The 19,561-nt window shown below is 48.5% G+C and overlaps 1 protein-coding gene across 2 annotated transcripts in view; it reads right to left on the minus strand.

Annotated features, from left to right (window-relative positions):
• PLXNA4 (plexin A4) overlaps positions 1-19,561 on the minus strand; it is a 472,600-nt gene that overhangs the window by 425,403 nt on the left and 27,636 nt on the right. For both annotated transcript variants that reach the window (XM_075429543.1, XM_075429544.1), the window contains exon 2: positions 18,155-19,418. In XM_075429543.1, coding sequence (XP_075285658.1) covers positions 18,155-19,333 — 1,179 coding nt within the window. In that variant the 5' untranslated portion in view covers positions 19,334-19,418. The remainder of the gene's footprint in view (positions 1-18,154; positions 19,419-19,561) is intronic.

The raw sequence follows: 19,561 nt of genomic DNA on the forward strand, positions 1-19,561 counted from the left end.
TGCCCAAACCTTCTACAAATGGCAGAAAGGGGGGCAAGGGAAGAAAGTCCTGCTTTGTCACAGTTTTAAAAGAAAACAAGAAATGGGAAACAGCAATCCTCACCACCAAGAGGATGAAAAAAATCAATAAGACCAGCAGAATTCTTACCAGTGGATGAAACTCCATCTCAAACAACAGGAAAAAGCAGTGAAACGATAGGAATCAAGCAGAGCTGGCACAGTCCAAGGCATCCTGCTTGGTGCAACACAGCCTTCCACTCCCTGCAACACAGCCAAGACCAACTACTCCAGCTGAAGAACCTGAAGACCAGAAAGGACCCATGCAATCCCCTGGTCTGCCTTCCTGCATGACCCAGGACCTTGAATGTCAGGCAGAAGCTGTCTGTGCTGTTTTGCAGGGAGATACCAGCTACTTTGGTTTGCTCCCCAGAGGAGTCTGAGTCTGCCTGGCTATAAGGATACCGCACTGAGCCCTCCGTAACCCACTCTATCAACAGCCAAGATGTGTCAGCTGGAGTATGTGATTGCTGTAGATGTATATCAGAGCTCACACAGCCAGAATAAGCTCTCATCTTCCTGCAAAACCCTAAGAGGATATAGACCCAGAGATCCCAGCATCAAACACAATAACCTGTGGCTGATCTGCAGCGCATCTCCAACCTGTTGAGACTTAATTAATCCATTTGCCCCTGGTTAGTTCCTCCTCCATCAGACTGGGTCCAGCTCCAGCTGAGCTCAGACCTACACTTAAAGGGGCTAGAATCATGTTTTTTCCCCCTACAGACATGAATCTAAATGTAAGCCCTTTTTTTTCATCTTATCTCCCTAAGATTATTTATTGAAGGACACATGCTTATAAGAAGGGCTTAGAAGAAAGACGGGGACAGACTTTTTAGCAGGGTCTATAGCGATAGGACAAGGGGTAATGGTTTTAAATTAAAAGGGCATAGATTCAGATTAGAACTAAGGAAGAAATTTTTTAGAGTGAGGGTGGTGAAACACTGGCACAGGTTGCCCAGAGAGGTGGTAGAAGGCCCATCCCTGGAAACATTCAAGGCCAGGTTGGACGGAGCTCTGAGCAACCTGACCTGGTTGAAGATGCCCCTGCTTATTGCAGGTGGTTTGGATTAGGTGGCCTTTAAAGGTCCCTTCCAACCCAAACCATCTATGATCCAAGCACCAGGGTGAGGTTGAAGAGTGAGCTCAGCACTTTGTCTTACATGACACAGTTCAGATGAGACCTAGGACCACCACAGCACACCCTGGCCTCTGAGACATGCAAAGCAGCATGTGAGGGCAGACAAGGCCATGATGTTCACTCACATGGTGTTGCGTGGGCGCCAGAGAAACAATCGCAGAGTTGTGGTTTCAGTGTGGACAACTGTCCCCCAAGAATTGGAGCGAGGCCAGCAAGCCACATGAAAACTATTTTCATTTAACACATTTGGGTTATTTCCTCTGGGGATCATCTGCAAAAAAATGCCAGCGAGTGAAACCCTACAAATAAACATCACCCGGCTTTTGTGCAGCTGCGGCTCTCAGCTGCACACAGGCCTTTGTAAAGACAGAAATACAGTCATCTTCTTCAGCAAAATAAAACACATAAGGAAGTTTGGATTTATGATGAAAGGGTCAGGAGTTGCAAGCACAGGTTTATTTTCAATTCCAGACACTCCTAGCAGCAATATAAAGTAGCCACGTTAAACTCTCTGGAGCTTCTCTACTTGGCAATTTCACGTTAACGACTTTCCAGAATGAAAGCGGAGGTGAGGACATGAATTCACTCCACTTGCAACGCTGCTGCCACACCAGATGGGATATCAGCCAGAGGCAAAGGGAACATCTGACGGAGCACTGGAACAGGTTGCCCAGGGAGGTTGTGGAGTCTCCTTCTCTGGAGATATTCAAGACCCGCCTGGAGGAGGCCCTGTGCAGCCTGCTGTAGGTGACCCTGCTTTGGCAGGGGGGTTGGACTAGATGACCCACAGAGGTCCCTTCCAACCCCTACCGTTCTGTGATTCTGTGATCTAAAGAGGCAGAAGTAGGATCAGCAATTCTCGCATCCTGAGCAGCTAAAATCTAACCCAGAAATACATCACACGGTCTGTAAGTAACTCGGAAGGGAAGGGGGACCTTGCAGTTGAGCTATTGGACTGGAGTCAATCAGTCCATCATCCCGCCCCAGACTCCCACCTGCAAGAGGCAATATTATTCACCGCTCCTCTACCGCAGGGAAGCAGATAAACACAGGTTTATAAGGTGCTCTACATATCCAAAATATCTTCATGTGAGAATGATTGGCAGCTCCCGGGGCATAAATGCCCTCCCGAGTCCCACCAGCTGCCTCTCCATGTTGGGCTGATGTGCAGGGGGGGAGCCAGCTGGTGAGAGGCAACAGTCTGCTCCTGCTGCCCCTCCCTGCATCGGCAACCAGGGGGTTCATCTGCAGCCGTGACATCACGGCCAAGTGTCACATTCACCAGTGAAATAGGAAGGATGTGCAAAAGAATGGGCCTGATTTACAGGAGGATTCTGGCAGTTATCTGCCTTCTTCAGAATTAAGCCTATCAAATACATAATTAACAGCACCGAGCCCTCCTGAAGAGGATAGTTTTACAACCTGGTGATGGCTCAGTCCCCTAGGGATTTGCTGAGCCCCAAAAACCCCCAAACTCAGCAGAGGGGTTGGAGCTCTGATTACCCCACCTCCTTCCCCGTCCTCATCTGATTCCCCAGCAGAAGCGAGCACTTTGGCATGGCGCAGAGCGCTGAAGCACCAGATATTAGGGGGCCAGGGCAAACAGTGCTCATAATAAACTGAAATTTTCCCTTCAACATCTGCTTTAGCAATTTGCCTCTGAACCAGCCCCTGATAATTAAAGCCTAATCCGTATTTTGGGAAAAGCTTGGATAAAGGATTAGCTATCCCTTGTTCCTCTTTGCTCTCACTATGGCAAAATCTTCCTCCCCTACCTAAGCACCACGACCTTTTTCCAGATATCTCAACAGGCTCTGAAGAAATTCCACAGACTCGCTGGGGACAAAGTCTGTCCCAACGGCCAAGTCTCGCCTTTGATTTACAGCTAATACCTAACAGCCCTGTCTTCATACGGCAGCAGGTACTTGGCTTCTCACTGTTGTTATCTCAGGCTTGGCTACGCCAGACGATGGAGGGAACGCATGCATTACGGCTGTCTGTGCTGCCAGCAGGGCCAGGGAGCCAACAGCAACAAGAAATCCACAGTAATATGTATTTGAGCCTTTGCAAGGAGATATCCAAGGTCTTTTCCGTCACCTGACTGCAAGATCTTCTTTCCTCCCTGACTGTAAGAACTCAGTGAGGGTGGGCATGTGTCCTACTCGACAAGATGTTTAAAAATCTAGAGACAGAAGCCCTAGGAACCTCACAGTACCCGAAGAGATACAAGCTAGGGAATTGAGGGTATAGATCACCTGGTGCAGGGATGAATCTTAAATCCCCATCCAACAGAGCTGCAAATGCTGGAAACCACCTCCCTGCAAACCACAGGTCTTTAAATTCCAACAGCAGCAGCATGGTACCCAAGGCTTGTGCTTCTCCTGCTTGTCTGAGCATGTTATGTTGATGGTATTAACATGGGCTTCCTTGATTCGTGAACTTCTGGCTAGACGCTGGTTTGCCCTACCCCTGGCATTAGTACCTTGCCTTCCTTAAGCTGGATTGGCTCTGCCTCTGACCTCCCGCAGTATCTCTGCTTCTGGCCATGCTGCCTTTGAGTCTTTCTTCTAACTCCTCTGAGACTAGTGGAGACCATCTGACTTTTTTCCCAGCAATGCGTGCTGTGAACTTTGGCAGAACCATTGCATTTCAGCCTGTTGGCTGTGTCTAGCCATGAGGTCCTAATGCAGGACGGAGATGAACCCCGCTGACTTTCACCTCATGCCACATCATTCGTATAATTTGATGCCTGTTACTGCCCTCCCCATCAAATGAATTCCTGACAGCGGGTCAGGAAAAAGCTACGGGCTTGCCTGGTGAGCATCAACGGCTGTAGACCTTTGTCATCTGCAATTCAAAGCCACGGGGAAATTTTGTGGACAAAAAGATTGGAACCCTGGGCCACCAACCGAATATAGCATAGATCACCAACCAACCCACTCTTCAGCGGTTAGCCTGCAGGCTAACGACATACAAAAATATCCAGTGCCGTTTTCCCAGGGCGCTCTGTGATATAATGGCAGCTGGATAAAGAGCCATCATTTAGAAATACGTTATAATTGCACACTGCTTTTCACTTGTGCAACCACAGCAATGGTTACCGCGCAATTACATGTCACCATATACAAATGACAGTGCAGTTACAGTAACTTTACCAATTACAGGGAAATTGCACCCACTATGCTAAGAGGTTTTCATTCAAACGTAATCCAGGAATGCAAGAACGGGGGGGAAAGTTATTCAAACTGACTAGAACTGGTACAGGCGTTTGGGTTTTAGGTCTGTAGTTTAAGCATCAGTTCAAGGACTGGTGTCAAGTTTCCAAACTGCTGCAGAATCTTAATGTAGTACAGATTTTTATGCTTGCATTTATGTTCCTGCTGTACTGTGAACGTAAGGCTTCCCAACGGTCTACACCATGTACCTCCACATCGTAAAATCTGCAATTTCCTGAAGAGGAGGCTGCCTTTCTTACGGAGACCAACAGGTTTCTTTAGTCTTCAGGTCTTGTGCTCAGCAGAGCTGGCTGATTATTAGTAAGAAGTAAATTGTTGCTATAAATTTAGCATTCTCTAGGTCCCGACTTCTGAATGATTAGTGTGTCATAAGATGTGTACAATGTACAGTGATTACAGAACCCCTAAAAAATTTCTAGACCCCAACATTGCAAAATTTAAGGAACACTGGCAGTAAGTTTGCTTTTCTGTTTTCCAGCTGCAGACCCTGGAGATGCAGACCACAGCTTCCAGGGTCTGCTGACCCTGCGTGACAGACACCAAGCTACTGAGCAGCAACTGCAGATGTTTTTCAGACCATGGCTTGCTCTCAGACTCTTGTTCCCAATTATCTGTGCACGCTGCCTTACCACTGGCACGGGAATGATCAACAGCAGCATTTCTGCTCTGGAAACAGCACCAGGCTATCAGAGACAAACAGTTCATTCCTCCATGAAGGAATGCCGAAGACTGACTATCCAGAGTGGTACATCATCTATATCAAGTGTTCAATACTGTCCTCAGCGAAACAACACACATGCTTCTTGGCCTTCTGCACAGAAGACACCCCTACCATTACAAGTGGAGATGCAATTAAGGAGCCTGAAACACCAGCAGGTTAATGAATCCACGTTACTGGCAGATGGTGGGTTGATACCAGCTTCATCATATCCTTCAGCTCCTACGTCAGCTTAACTTCCAAGCGTCTGCCAGGAGAAACAGTCACACTACGTCAAGGCAAACAAGGCAAGGTGCAGAACAGACTGAGATACCTGGGAATAGTTTTCAGTGGCATATTTACACTCTCTATGTTTGGATATTGTAACTTAAGTGAGATTTCAAGTGCCTTGGTTAGATCCCAAGAGTCTGACATATAGACAGCAAAGGGGTACAGTGCCTCTAGCAGCAACGCAGAGTGTCAGACTGCAATGGAACAAACACCCTTATTTATGGAGGCCTTGACATCCCACATCCCAAACACCACCCCTGTGACAGCCAAATCTCCCTTGTGCACCAGTCATTTCCACCTCTTCAAAAAATTCTGACATTTCGACTCTAAATCTCAGCGTTAGCACACCAAGGTGTTCAGCTGGGGTGAAAGTCAGATCCCTGAGGTGTGTGGTCACCAAGGCTCATCCCCTCACAGGTGGCAACTGTACGTACAAACCAGGACGGATGGGGCCTGAAGAACAGCAAGTGTGACTGTAAAAGGAAGCTGAGTTCTTCTGCAGTCCCATAAAATTCCCCTTGCTGGCTCAGAGTCTGGAGGATCGTGTGGATGAGGCACCGAAGGATAAACAGAGGAATATGATCTCTGTGGCTCTCAGCTCAGTGCTTTCCATGAGCTATAAAAAATTCACTTAAAATTTTTCACACCCCAAAAAAAGAGATTATTGAGTGTGGAGACTCTGCTTTTGAAACCGCCATGGTCTATTGGGTAAATAAGCATTTAGGGATTTTTCAAAAGTGAAGTATTGATCAAATAAGCTGCTAGAGCTCTTCTGTAAGAACGTATTCCAGCAGCAAAGCTGTGTTATGCACCTGAAACACAGTAGCACTGACTTCCCCTGGTGCTGCTGTAGCTGAGATGGGCTGTAAGAGTCCCAGAGAGAGAAAATCTTAGGTGTAAAGGGTTTTATGCACAGGCAGAAAGACACCTTTGAGAGAAGGAGAAGTGCTTGCCAGCTGCTGCATTTTATCCTAAAGGATGTCACATTTCCATGATCGGCCAAAGGCTGTCTACACAAAAAATTCCTGGAAACCTCCACTGCAGAGATGAACAAGGTACAAGGAGACGCTGGAGCTCTGTCCTCTGTCAGATGTGCCCGTGATCCGGAGCATCCTTGCCATAACACGGGTTTCTCTCAGGCATGTCCACCCAATAGAGACACCTAACAAAGAGACATTCCTTTCCCCAAGTTACAAACTCTCACGTCCATCTTCACCAGATGGACACAACAGCCACGCTGCTGGGCTCTTCTGAGGTCTCCACAACAGCATCATTGCTGTCTGGTGCATGAAACATTGAAGGGTGTAGGAACCTTCTCTTGCTGACCTGTCCTCCCTTTCACACACAACGTGCCTGGTCCATTATCTCCCAACACTTGCTGGGAGCAAAATGCTTCAACCAGCATTTCCAGAGCATTTCTGGCAGCTGCCAGGCACCCCTCCTCATTCCTATTCCAGTGACGCACACCAGCACCTTGACAGATACAGTCCAGCTGCCTCCCCTACGCCGGCACCACCAGAGATTCTCCACTGAATCACAATTACTATAATTATTATTTTGTTACACAGACAAAATTATCGTTTTGGGCTGCAAAATGCCATGCACACCAACAGCGCTTATATAAATTAAACAACAAGGCTACTTTGCATGCAAGCAACACCTTCGCCCAGAGATCCCAGAGCCGCTTAAAAGCATTAATTAAGCCTCACCGCGGTCCTGAGAAGGTAAGCTAAGTGTTATAATGAACGACATGTGTGTGCTGTTGCTCTTCAGCGTGGGGAAACGGAGAGAGCTTGGCTGGGTACATGAGGCCCCGTCTTGCTCACCAAATAACAGAGAGTTGTGCCAAGCTCCAGGGCCACGCATCTGTATCAGGGAGAACCCAGTTGTGTCTGGTCCTATCATCTCATGGAAAATGAATATAGAGAAGCCTGGTTATTGACTTAAATAACGAACTAAAGCTCTCGAGCCCTGAATAGAGAAATCTCCCACTTGCTGTCTCTATCCGTGCAGATCTCGGTACTTGAGGAATTCAGGGCACTTGTGTCAGCCGAGTATAAATTCACTCAAGCCATTAAGCTCAAACTCCTCCCGCATCTGAAAGCGGGACTGTGCAAGCCGAAGGCTGCAGCCGGCCCTCAGAAGCTTCTGTGACTACAATCACAGCCCTGTGTTTCTTGGCGTGGGATCCTGACCAACAGCCCCAACCCAGTGAGAAGTGCTGGGTCATTCCCTCATTAGGAGTACGTTTTTATTTTTCCCTTCTGCACGCTCCCCCGTTCTGCCTCTCCCACTCTCGCTCTGTCTAAATAATCACCTAGCTAATATCGCTTGTTTACAGGATAAATCGGCTGAACAAATCCTATTATATTTTGGAACACTGACAACGACGGGGTAATGACATTGAAACAGGGAAAATACGATGTTGTTCCTACTGATCTAATGTCACCCACATGCTCTATCAGCTATGCCATCTCCACTACTGCATGGAGGAAACAGGTCCCTGTCTTTCCGTAGTGCTACCATTTAGTTGCATGTGTATCTGTGTGCCTTGGCTTTCCTGCTTTTCAAGCACTTCTTTAAACATTTTAATTATTAGAATCTGCACCAGAAAGCAGCAAACACTGGGACTGCAATGTTCACTAGCTTCTAAATTGAAGCAACTGGGTGCTGGTGGCAGAGGGAAGATGTTAGGTCCTGCACTTACTGACAGTCATCTGTGCCACAAAGAAGAGCTGAAGAGAAGGACAGTGTGGAGGTAGATGTGTGCAGGACACCCAGGTCCCCAGCTCCATCCTGAACTGGGACTTATCTACCCAGCCAGGTCCATGCCAGCTCTGCAAGCACCGCATTTTGTCGAAACGTTGTTGTCACGTTATCCCAAAGACTGGGCCAGCACTAATAAACTGCTTCTCACGCAAACTTACAGCAGAACCATACCCCACACTAGCACGGCCATCCAGATGCCAGGCTGGGGCAGAAATAAGGTTAGATGAGACTTCTCTCTGCAGGGACAACAGTCTTTCTCATTTTCACCTTCACACCGGCCAGTCTTCCGGGTGGACACTTTCACCATCTGTATTAAGCCTGCCTGATAATGGAGCCCCACGTTTCACAGAATCACAGAATGGTCGGGGTTGGAAGGGACCTCTGTGGGTCACCCAGTCCAACCCCCTGCCGAAGCAGGGTCACCCAGAGCAGGCTGCACTGGACCGCGTCCAGACGGGTCTTGAACATCTCCAGAGAAGGAGACTCCACAACCTCCCTGGGCAACCTGGTCCAGGGCTCCGTCACCCTCAGAGTGAAAAAGTTCTTCCTCATGTTCAGCAGGAACTTCCTGTGCCTCAGTTTGTGCCCATTGCCCCTTGTCCTGTCGCTGGGCACCACTGAAAAGAGTCTGGCCCCATCCTCTTGACACCTGCCATTAAGATATTTATAGGTATTTATACGGTCCCCTCTCAGCCTTCTCTTCTCCAGGCTGAACAAGCCCAGCTCCCTCAGCCTTTCGTCGTAGGGGAGATGCTCCAGTCCCCTCCTCATCCTCGTAGCCCTCCGCTGGGCTGTCTCCAGTAGCTCCTCATCTTTGTTGAACTGTGGAGCCCAGAACTGGACACAGAGAAACGCGCTTTATTCAGGGTGGGTGGGAAATAAAAATCCTATGTTATGTGTGCGCTGGAATACAAAATAAACACAGACATGTGTATCAGACAGTTCCCAGAGGCAAAACATCTTCGTTGATTCTCCAAGTACTAAGACAGACCCTGCACTCTTTTTCACCCTGACAGCTACGCTTGCACCAGACAAGCGAGAAAGGGTCCGTGCAGGATTTGGCCCAGAAAGCAATGCTGACTCCAGCGTACCCTCGACCCCCTCCTCAACAGAACGGTCATTGTACAAACTCCCGCGCTCGGCTGTCCCCAGCCCGGAGGTGCTTTAAATAGCATCGGACTCACGAAGGGAGCTGGAGTCACTTTGTGTCTGGCCCTTCCAGGACGGCTGGGTTTTGGTTTTTGCTTATTTTTTAAAAAAAAACCCACTGTTGCACAAGCATTCCCCTTGCCCTGCAAAGCGACCCCTTGAAGAGGCAACACGAGGTCAGGTTTGCAAAGTAGCTGATGTCCTGGCATGGAAGAGAATGTGAGGAGATCATCTGCAGCCCTCTGAAAATGCAAGGCTGAGCCAGGGCGACCGCAGGGCTAGACCGCAGAAGAAAACAGCCTGCATCGCTGGCAGGGGAAGCAGCAAAGATCACTTCCCAGAAACAAATCTAATTATCCATGTGGCAAGAAGCGCAGGCAAACAGCACAAGCAGTGATGGAGAAGTTGGCACCTTGCTCACCTGCAGAAGCAGCTGCTGGGGGGCCATCAGGACCTGGGGCTGATGCTGGGAGTTGCTGAGCTGCTCAGGCAAAGCCAACGTGGTCCAGAGATGGGACTGACGGTGGGGGAGGGATCTGCGCCTGAAATATCTCAGACACAAGAGCGAGTCAGCAGCCTTGGGCCCTGCTCCGTCCTCAATGGACATTTTGTGTGAGCGGGGTCAACCAGACTCGAGGAGCCGGGAGAGAACAACCCTGTGCACGGGTCTGGCACCCGGCCACTTAAAGGCATAGGGTTTCCTCTTGCTTTATGCTTCAGAAGTAAATAAATGGGTTTGAGAATCAAGTTGTTTTCAAAGTATGGTTCCCCCCCCACCCCAAGACAAACAATGAGGATTTTGAAAGGAGAGGTTGCAGGGTGGGGGTGTGATAAGAGGGTAATTAATTACCGCCAGCATTATTTCTGATCTGGAAGTACCCTTTCAAGGACAGGTGTTTAATACTGAGGAACATACTTAATACCTCAAAGGCAATCCTCTTCTCTGTGCAATTAGGCCCTGGTGTACAGCCCTTAAGTGCAAGCTTCAGTCGATGTAGGTGCTTAAGGGGTTTTGTGTTTCTTTCCCCCAGGGCCTCCAAAGCCACATTTTTTCCTGCCTGGAGCGCAGAGCACTCTGCAGAGGCAGGGAAGTGTCCTTCTCCCCACTGGCTGAGAGCAGAGAGGTGGCACATGGGAGGAAGGTCCGCCACTGAGGAAAAAGTGAAGATGAACCCTCATGGTGCCTGAGAAGCTTCTGCAAAGGAGCTCTCACCTGAAGAAGTGGTGGGCTTTTGAGGATGCCCAGAGGCCTGGGATGTTGCCAGCAGCTATGCTCAGGCTGAACTAAGAGCTCAAGCAGATGCCGGAGAAGTCCTGTGGTGCTCGCCCAGCACTGCTCAGCCATGGGCACGTAAGTTGATGGAAAAGCGAGGAGGGTCTTGTTCCTGCAACTCCATCAGACCCCAACCATCACGTCTCTGGGACGAACCCTGGGTATGCTAATCAATGAATTAGTGCTAATTAGTTAATGAGCCTGCCTTGTCACCTCACAGAGGAAGAGGTGGGGACACTTTCCTAATTCCTTTTACAGAGGGGCCAGGACCTTGTTCAGAGCGGTGGAGATTTGAATTCAGCTGCTCTCCATTAACCTGAGGAGCACGGCCCCAGACATCTCTGGTCACTTCCACCACTGACAATAATCCCAAGAAACACCAGCCACATAGCTGGAGAGAGCTCCCTGCTCCGCTTTCGTCTGGGCTGCCTCATGTAGCAAGATAATATGACATTTGTCTCCGATTAAGCGTCTTTCACCCCGGAGCACGGCCAGTTTTGCAGGAGAGATGATGGTCAAGCCTGCTGGAGACGGAGAAATGCGAAGTGGGAAGGTGCATGGGGAAGACCTGCCAATCACAGTGCTCAGCTGCAGAAATCCTAAGCCAGCACCCTACTCCTTGCCCGTCTTGCCTCCCCAGTAAAGCCCTCCATCCTCTCCAGCTCCCAGCATCGGCAAGACGATGCTTGTCGCCTCTTATCAAAGTTGCTGGGCTCAGCAAGTGCCGCTGACAACACGCTCCGCACACAGGCACACATGCTCCCATCCAACACAAACCGACGTGACCAATTATACAAACACAGATCTGGCAGTAATAAGCCTGTTTGCTCCGTCTCCGAGCCTCCAGCGAGCATTCCCGGAGAGGCATTACCGTATTTATTACGGTATTTCTGGGGCTACTGCCTTTTCACAGACTGCACCATGTCTTTTTTTTTTTTTTTTTTGGTTCTTGCTCTTGTTTGTATCTTCAGAGGAAGACGAAGAAAGCACTGATAAAAGTTGATCAAGAATGACTTCAACTGACCATGAGCCTTTGGATCAGGAACATGAACCCGTATAATTTGGAGTAATGTATGCAAAACTCTTGTGCGTGGCCTGTCCAGTAGAGAAGAAAAAAAAGCCCTGTTGATCAAACACGAGTGGCATTGACCCCCGCAGAGATTTACTTAGGATAGCCCGAGTGGCAAGCAGTGACACGAGGTCTCATGAAACCGATAGCTCGTTCCTGTGACTGTGAGTCATTCCCCTGGGAAAGCAGCAGGCTCACATACCGGTCAGCCCAGCCAGGGGAAATGGGCAGGGACTGTGTGTGCAAAATGTCAAAGCAGCAACACCCCATGGACCTCCTTCCACACATTCCTCTGCTCCAGGGCTAAGTAAAAGTTCACACTCCCTTTCACACCAACCTTTCCCTTTCAAGGGAAAATAGTAGATAGAGATGACAATTCCTGCTTTTTTATTGGTAAAGTGATTTTTTTCCTTATAATGCCCCCTTTTTCCAGCAGCTCCAGCCCATCTCCTTCTTTCTAAATGACCCTGGCTTTGTCCCCCAGGCCAGAGAGGAATACAATAGCAAGGATAATATTCTATTCGCTCTTCCTGCAACAGCTGGGAACACTGGGGACAGCACTAAGGTCCAGGAGTCCCTGAGCTTCAACTGCTCTGCAAGTTATGTTTTACTGTGCCTTAGCCAGCCCTCCTGTAAAATAGGGGTAATTCTGCTCCCCATCTGATGTCTCAGAGGTGCTCTGTCAGACCTGCTTCCTATTAACACCAGTGATGACAAATGCAAGCCCCGAGAGGAAGAGGAAAATCATGAAATAGTCTGTAGGAAAATCATCGCCACCCCATCACCAACTGTGACCTTGCCAGTAGTCATATGGACTGTCTCATACCATACACACAGCCCCTCTGCCACTTGAGCTAGAAATGACCCTTCCTAACCTGGTGCTGTGGAGCAGAAGAGAGCCCATGGATCAGCCCCAAAGGCCACGCAGCATTCATCCCGGGGTGAGGTGCTCATGCTGTGAGAGCAAAACGCCTGTGCACCCACCTGGCATCCAGACATGCCTGACAGCCATCCATGGAAGGACTAAGCAGCCCTCCACATCCTCCTCCTGCATTCAGCTAAACCCCAAGAGTACAGCATGGTGGGCATCAAGCATCTAGGGTGGGCAGGGGGGCTGCAGGGAAAACAAAGGGAGTAGGAGAGCAGAGTCCACCTGGGGAACTGATGAATAGAGGAGATGGAGGACTCTCAGGGATCCCATCACTGTTAACTGCAAAGGTGTTTTGGGGAGTTCCTGACTTAGGTGTGCCTTGAAGCATCGGAAGCAGAGGAAGACTTTATAGCCAAGTCACTCATCAGACAATGACTCAGGTCCCAAGCATCCACCTCACCTGCCCTCTGTTAGCAAAGTGTTGGAAAAATATTGCCCAGCTCTTTACACAAGGCCTTCAGTCGGCTGGTCACCTTCAAAAACATTTCTTTTCTTCTCCAAGAGACAGCGCTGCCATGAAAAACAGGAAGAGATTGAACACAGTAATTTAAACAGTCAAACTCCATTTCCTGCCCAAAGGAAAAGAAAATACCGTCAAAAGGCAGAAGCCGGGCAATAGTTGGGGACAAACACTTTGATTATCTTGGATAGATATTTGTGCTGTGTATCCGGTAAAAGCTACAACGATGGAGGTGACACCTTTTCATTTCAGGGAGTGGAGTCTGTTAGGCTGCAGAGTAGCAGGTGATGCTGCGAGGCACGTCAGGGTGATGAGGAGACCAGGAGCTCCCAGGATAGCAGCCCTGGGTTGCAACCACCTCCGAAGCTGAGAGTCAGGATCATGTGCCAATAACAAAGCACGTTTCATCGCAAGTCAAGGCTCCAGCAAGGATCCCCATTACTCTCGCTTCTCCCCAGCAGGCCCTGGCACCCTCATGCTGCTTTGGGGTCAGTCTCCAATACTCTCATCTTCTTCATCCAATCTTGTATGTCCTACACAGCAGTTCACTTGCTTGGTCCCCAAGGCAGAGGGGAAGGTTCCCCTGCCTCCTCTACTGAGCATCCCAGTAGTGCAATTGTCACTGCTCTTAAAAATGAGTCCTATGCCGTAGTGGTGAAAATCAACAAATCCCCCAATGATCAAGTCCTGTACTGACATGGCTCATTTACATCTCTGTCTTTCTCCAAAACTGCCTTTAAAACAAAACCAGAAACAAATAAAAACCCCAAAACAAATAAAAACCCAAAACCAAATGAAGAACCAAACAACAGAAACCAAGCATTTCCCAACTGTATCAACAGTTAATTCCAAAGTTTACAAAGTGTATTTCAACCACGGCTTTCTTATCCAACATGAAGATCATTTTCCTATGTTTTTTCCCTCCAGAATAGACCTTCCTTCTTCCAACACTCTGCATGTCTATACAGCGTCACTCCCTCTGCTCTGTACATTGATCACAGAATCACAGAAGCATAAAATGTGGGGGGTTAGAAGGGACCGCTGTGGATCATCAACCCCCCTGCCGAAGCAGGGTCACCCAGAGCAGGCTGCACAGCACCATGTCCAGGGGGGTCTTGAATATCTCCAGAGAAGGAGACTCCACAACCTCCCTGGGCAGCCTGTTCCAGTGCTCCGTCACCCTCAGAGGGAAGAAGTTCTTCCTCATGTTCAGCCGGAACTTCCTGTGCTTCAGTTTGTGCCCGTTGCCCCTTGTCCTGTTGCTGGGCACCACTGAAAAGAGTCTGGCCCCATCCTCCTGACACCCACCCTGAAGATCTTTAAAAGCATTTCTCAGGTCACCTCTTAGCCTTCTCCAGGCTAAACAAGCCCAGCTCCTTCAGCCTTTCCTCATAGGAGAGATGCTCCAGTCCCCTCCTCATCCTCGTAGCCCTCCGCTGGACTCTCTCCAGTAGCTCCTCATCTTTCTTGAACTGGGGAGCCCAGAACTGGACACCGTACTCTAGATGAGGCCTCACTAGGGCACCATGCTGCACCACAGAAGTGGTCACATTTTGGTGACATACAACGCTCTCTCCAGATAGGCAAAGGGGATGGAGGTGCTCTCTGTGGCTAGATAGTAGGAATGGCTTCAGTCTCAGGAAAGGAGATTTAGATTAGGCATGAGGGAAAGCTTCCTAACAGCAAAGACAGATCATGTAGGGAGAGAGAGGAATCTCCATTGCTGGAGGTTAAGAACAGGTGAGACAAACATCTGTCAGAAATGTTATAAGTAGGGCAGAAGGGCAAATCAGATGACCTCATAAGACTTTTTTTTTCACAGCCTCATTTTTCTCTGATTATATGAATATCTAAGCACTCGAGGTCAAGTGTCATGTTTAAATATAAGCTATTATCCTGTATTTGCACAAAGCAAAACCAGAGAGGTATTACCTGGAACTGTTCATCACCTGACTGAACATCGCCAATTTGCAAATCAGCTCCCCAGACATAAAAATCCCTCATTTCTTCCTGATTTATGGTGGAGATTAATAGGAGGACAGCTATAACACAGGAACAGGGGAGGAATGAACATTGAGGATGGTCCATTCATCTCTGAACTTTTGTATTCCCCATTGCGGAAATTATTCTGTCACACTGCTAACATCTGCAACACACACACGGTTGGCACGAGAGATGCACAGGCTCATTACACAGTTGTGCCTCCATCCTTTGCCTTCACATTGGGTTTACAAACCAGATCAGGGTGAGTCTCCAGGACATCCCACCCTACAGAACATCTGGAGACCCAACGCTGCATGTTGACCATGAGACAATAGTTCGTTCAGGCCAACTTGCTGCCAGGTCATATCTGACCTCAACTTTCCCAGCTCCAGCTGCACCAACAAAGGTGCCCGACCAGAGAAGCTGCAGACTCTGCACTGTACTACTCCAGCCAAGTGCGCCGTTCCCCCACATCCCAGTGATTATTTGTGTGCATAGAATCATAGTATCATAGAATGGTAAGGGTTGGAAGGGACCTTAAAGATCATCTGGTTCCAACCCTATATTGCAGGTTAGGAGAGCTGTGCTGGGAATGGTCCCCAAAAGACTTCTCTTGCCCTGAAGCAGCCTTGAGCAAGCATTACACTAAGGCAGGAATAGAAGCATCCTAACATGTGGATCCTCTTTGAGTCAGTTATCGCCTTATTAGAAAAATATTTGTTACCAAAAGCTAGACATCACCACACACCAAGATGCGAGGACAGTGCAGTGAGCCCAGCTCCATAATCCATGGTCCTACAGCTGATACCACAAAGAAGGACTGAAATATGTCTTCCAACAGTGTTTCTCTGCAATGCTCAGTGAAAGTTTTCCACAGTTCATCTCTGCCCATCTGTATCTGTTCACTTGCAGGATTTCAGCTGCTGAAGACAGGGCAGCAGAGCTGAAGTTCAGGTTCAGCCTTGATCGCAGGCAGGTTAAGCCTTTATTTGGACCAGCAGAGAAATATTTGACATCTACACAAAACCAGGGGGAGTCTCACTGATGGCTTTGTAATCGGTTTTAGAGATGTTTCAAATACATATGCTAAGAGGCAGAGCAGCAGTGCTGGTGGATGCCTGGCAAGCAGGACATCAGCAAAGGAGATGAGGCCCTCACAGACATATATCCAGGCTCCAAAATACTTCACCAACCATCAAATATTTTCCAAGCTTAGCGGCTGGACTCCACAACCCGTACAGCAGCCAAGTCACTAATACCTCTTCCCCCCGGGCAGCACAGCTGATCTCAGACAGGGTTTGTCAGCAGCTTCAAGTAGATTCATTTAAGCAGAGGACAGCCCAGTTAGTTACAATTTTCAGACTCATATTTTTTCTTTAAGGATCTCCACGCTCTTTCTCAAGCTGGGAAACAGTAGCATCTCTGGTTCACGGTGAAGAAATGCAGTCACAAATACGCTCCAACAGTTTTTCCCACTGTGTCACCCAGGCCTTGGCTCCTTGTCCTCTCCCCAACCTCTGCAGTCCTGTCCCTCCAAATTCACTCTGATACACCAGTATTCTTTGTCCAGGACTTAGCCCAAGGGACACAAGAAAGCTGTTGTCCTTCTTGCTCCTGTCTAAAGCCACAAAACCCAGGTGACTGACAGGTTTCAAGCCTCCTGATTTGAGAGGTCCATTATCACAAGTGTTAGTGTGGAGCATAAGTAGCCCAGATTTGCAATAGCATGGAGAGGCTTAACAGCCCAGGAAAGTAACTCCTGTGGGAAGCTCCAAGCTTAAAACTAAAGGCAGCTCTTCAAACAACACGCAGAGGCCTTGAGGCTAAACAAAAAAATCAAAGCCAGATTCGGGCACAGCCTTCCTCCCCGTGCAACACTCCACAGGGAGCTTTGCAGGTCTAGGCAGAAGAGATCCCACAGAAACTTCCGCGTGTTCGGTGTGGGAGCGTAAGAGCACTGCAAGGTCAAGCAACCATGCTGAAGGCACTGGTGTGAAGGGGAATTAGGGAAGTGTGAGGCAGGATCAGTCTCCCTGCAATGAGATTTCCATCTGCATTCCTCTTGGTCTGTCCTTGTCCTGCAAAGGAACGACAGCAGGGATCCCCCAGCAAAGGAGGCTTGAGTACAAAGGGAAGCTGGAGCAATTCCATATCCCGAGCCCTGACTGCCTGGAGATTATGGGGCAGGAAAGTGCTCTGGTGTTTCTCCATATTCCCTTTGCTCAGACTTGAACTTGCCTCTCACTTGAAAGAGCTAATTAAGAAAGGAAATCAAAGCCCAGAGAGGCGGCTATTACAGCAGCCTGGGTGCAGTGCCGGCTGTAATGCTGATTTCTGTGCATGGTATCAAAGCCAGCCGTATACTGACGGGGCCGGCGCAGATTTCTGCAATGACACTTTAGCGAACCGACAGAATAAACCAAGACAAATTCTTAACACCATTTGCAAGTCCGGTAGACTAGCCTCTTTCCCAGTCCTGTCCTTAAATCTTGCAGCATTTAGTCCTTGATCTGTAGCCAGGCCTTAATTTTTCAGTGCAGAGACAGCGCAAAGCTGGCTGGAAACCAGAAGATGAGGGACTTCGATGGTTAATGACCAGTGCTTCTCAGCCCTAGAAGAAATGAAGCCCTGGCTTTACAAAGCTCCCTGAATAAATCCTGCTCTTACTCCAGCCCAGGGAAATAAAATTACACCAACAGACACAGAAACCAGCACAAGCCATGGACATTATCTAGGTCCTGTTTTGGTTTAGGTTTGAGCCAAGACTGCACAAGGAAATGTGGTTTCACCTGTAACGAATTGCACAGTGAAGTAACTACAACAGGCAAATCCCTCCTAAAGATTTCAAGGCCCCTTGGCTTAGTTCATCAGCAAACATAGCATGCTTGGGGAGGTCAGAAAGTGCCTTCCTCAGCTCGTACATCAGCAAACTGAGGCATGATATGGTTAAATTAGGTGGTGTGCTGAGCTGGAGGCAGAGTCAGGACGGTGACAAGACAGTCTCAGTTCCTCAGTCCCTATTCTAATCATTGAGCCATGCTCTAAGACCTGTGAGCATATGAGGAGGTTAAGGTTGGGTGCTTAGGGGCTTCACTTACCGCACTGCTACAGGGAATGTCCTTGACTTTGAGCCAGGCCAGGTCTAACGTCCCTTCTCCCCTGTAGCAGGACTGTAGTCTGTCCTTGATGCGATCGTTGATCTTTTTCAGGACAAAGATGCAAAGAGCAGACTCATCCAAGGACTTCATCTTCCTTTTCTGCCCCTTGGAGAAGACTGTGAAGAGGATATCATCCTCAGGGCCAACACCCAAAGACCTCGCTAAGATGGCTCCAGCCTTAGACAAGTAGGCTGCCTGGAGCAACCGGTATTCCACTCCGTTCTTCTCACAGCCAATAGGCACCTCAACATAGGAGTTAAAGGCTGTGTCCTCCTTACAAAGCCGAACCAGCTTGGAGGTATAAACCTGCTCCTTCGTGGTGGAGCCAGGTGGTGAGATCATCTCGGGCTGCAGAGTCAGGAAATAGACAAAGTTACCACTGCTGAAGCCGTAGATGTAGTAGATATCAAAGTCAGGAATGATGGTAAAGGTGTCTGAGGGGATCTTGATCATAGAGGCCACAAACTCATCATGAAAGACATATGCAAACATCCCATCTGCCTCTGAATTCTTCGTGAGCTTTCTGCTGGAAATAGTAGGGAAATACTCGGGTTTGCCATCCACGGCAGTGGCAATGAACAACTTGTCATCCATGTTGCTGTAAGAAACAATGACTCCGAAAACAGAGCCACTCTCATTCACCCCAGAGAGATAATGCTCCTTCTTGTGGAAGGGCTCTCCCAGCTTGAAGAGGTCATCCAGCCTCAAAAGCTTGCAGATGCCCTGGTAAAGACTCCCACAGGCTATCAATCGATTCTCCTTGTAGTCTATGAGGAGCATTTTGTTTATGTTGTTAGTGGGCGTCAAGGGTTCATTGCAGGTTTGGACTATCCTGGGAGGATAACACTTGGGATTATCTTCATCAGGACCAGTCTGGTGGGTCACCAGGACCTTCAGGTCACTGGAGAGTTTGTAGATCCTGTTGACAGCTCCCAAGTAAATGTGCCCAGTTCTTTCATCAACCACCAAGTGGTTGAAGTTTCCCTCTGCTTGGTCTCCAGAGAAAGTGATGAAGGGCCTCTTTGGATGGAGTGGCTGCTGCCTACCAAGAGGCGACACTGTAGTGGATAGCAGGAGGTGAGAAACCAGGCAAGTCCATTTCCACATGGCCAGTGACATGATTAGAAAGGTTTGTACTCCCAAGGGAACGAGGATTAAAATCTGTAAGAATCTTCAAAACACCAATTCCCCGGCAGATTTTGTCCTACAAGCAAACAGAAAAGAAAACAAAAGTACATTACCATAGAGCATTCCTTCCTCCTCCCTCCTCCACAACCATGCCATCATCACAGCATATTTAATTGCTAATCCTCCCTTTCTCGTCTCTGAGCTCTCTACTTAAAACCA

This window comes from Opisthocomus hoazin, chromosome 8 (genome assembly GCF_030867145.1).
Source record: "Opisthocomus hoazin isolate bOpiHoa1 chromosome 8, bOpiHoa1.hap1, whole genome shotgun sequence".
Taxonomy (NCBI): Eukaryota; Metazoa; Chordata; class Aves; order Opisthocomiformes; family Opisthocomidae; genus Opisthocomus; species Opisthocomus hoazin.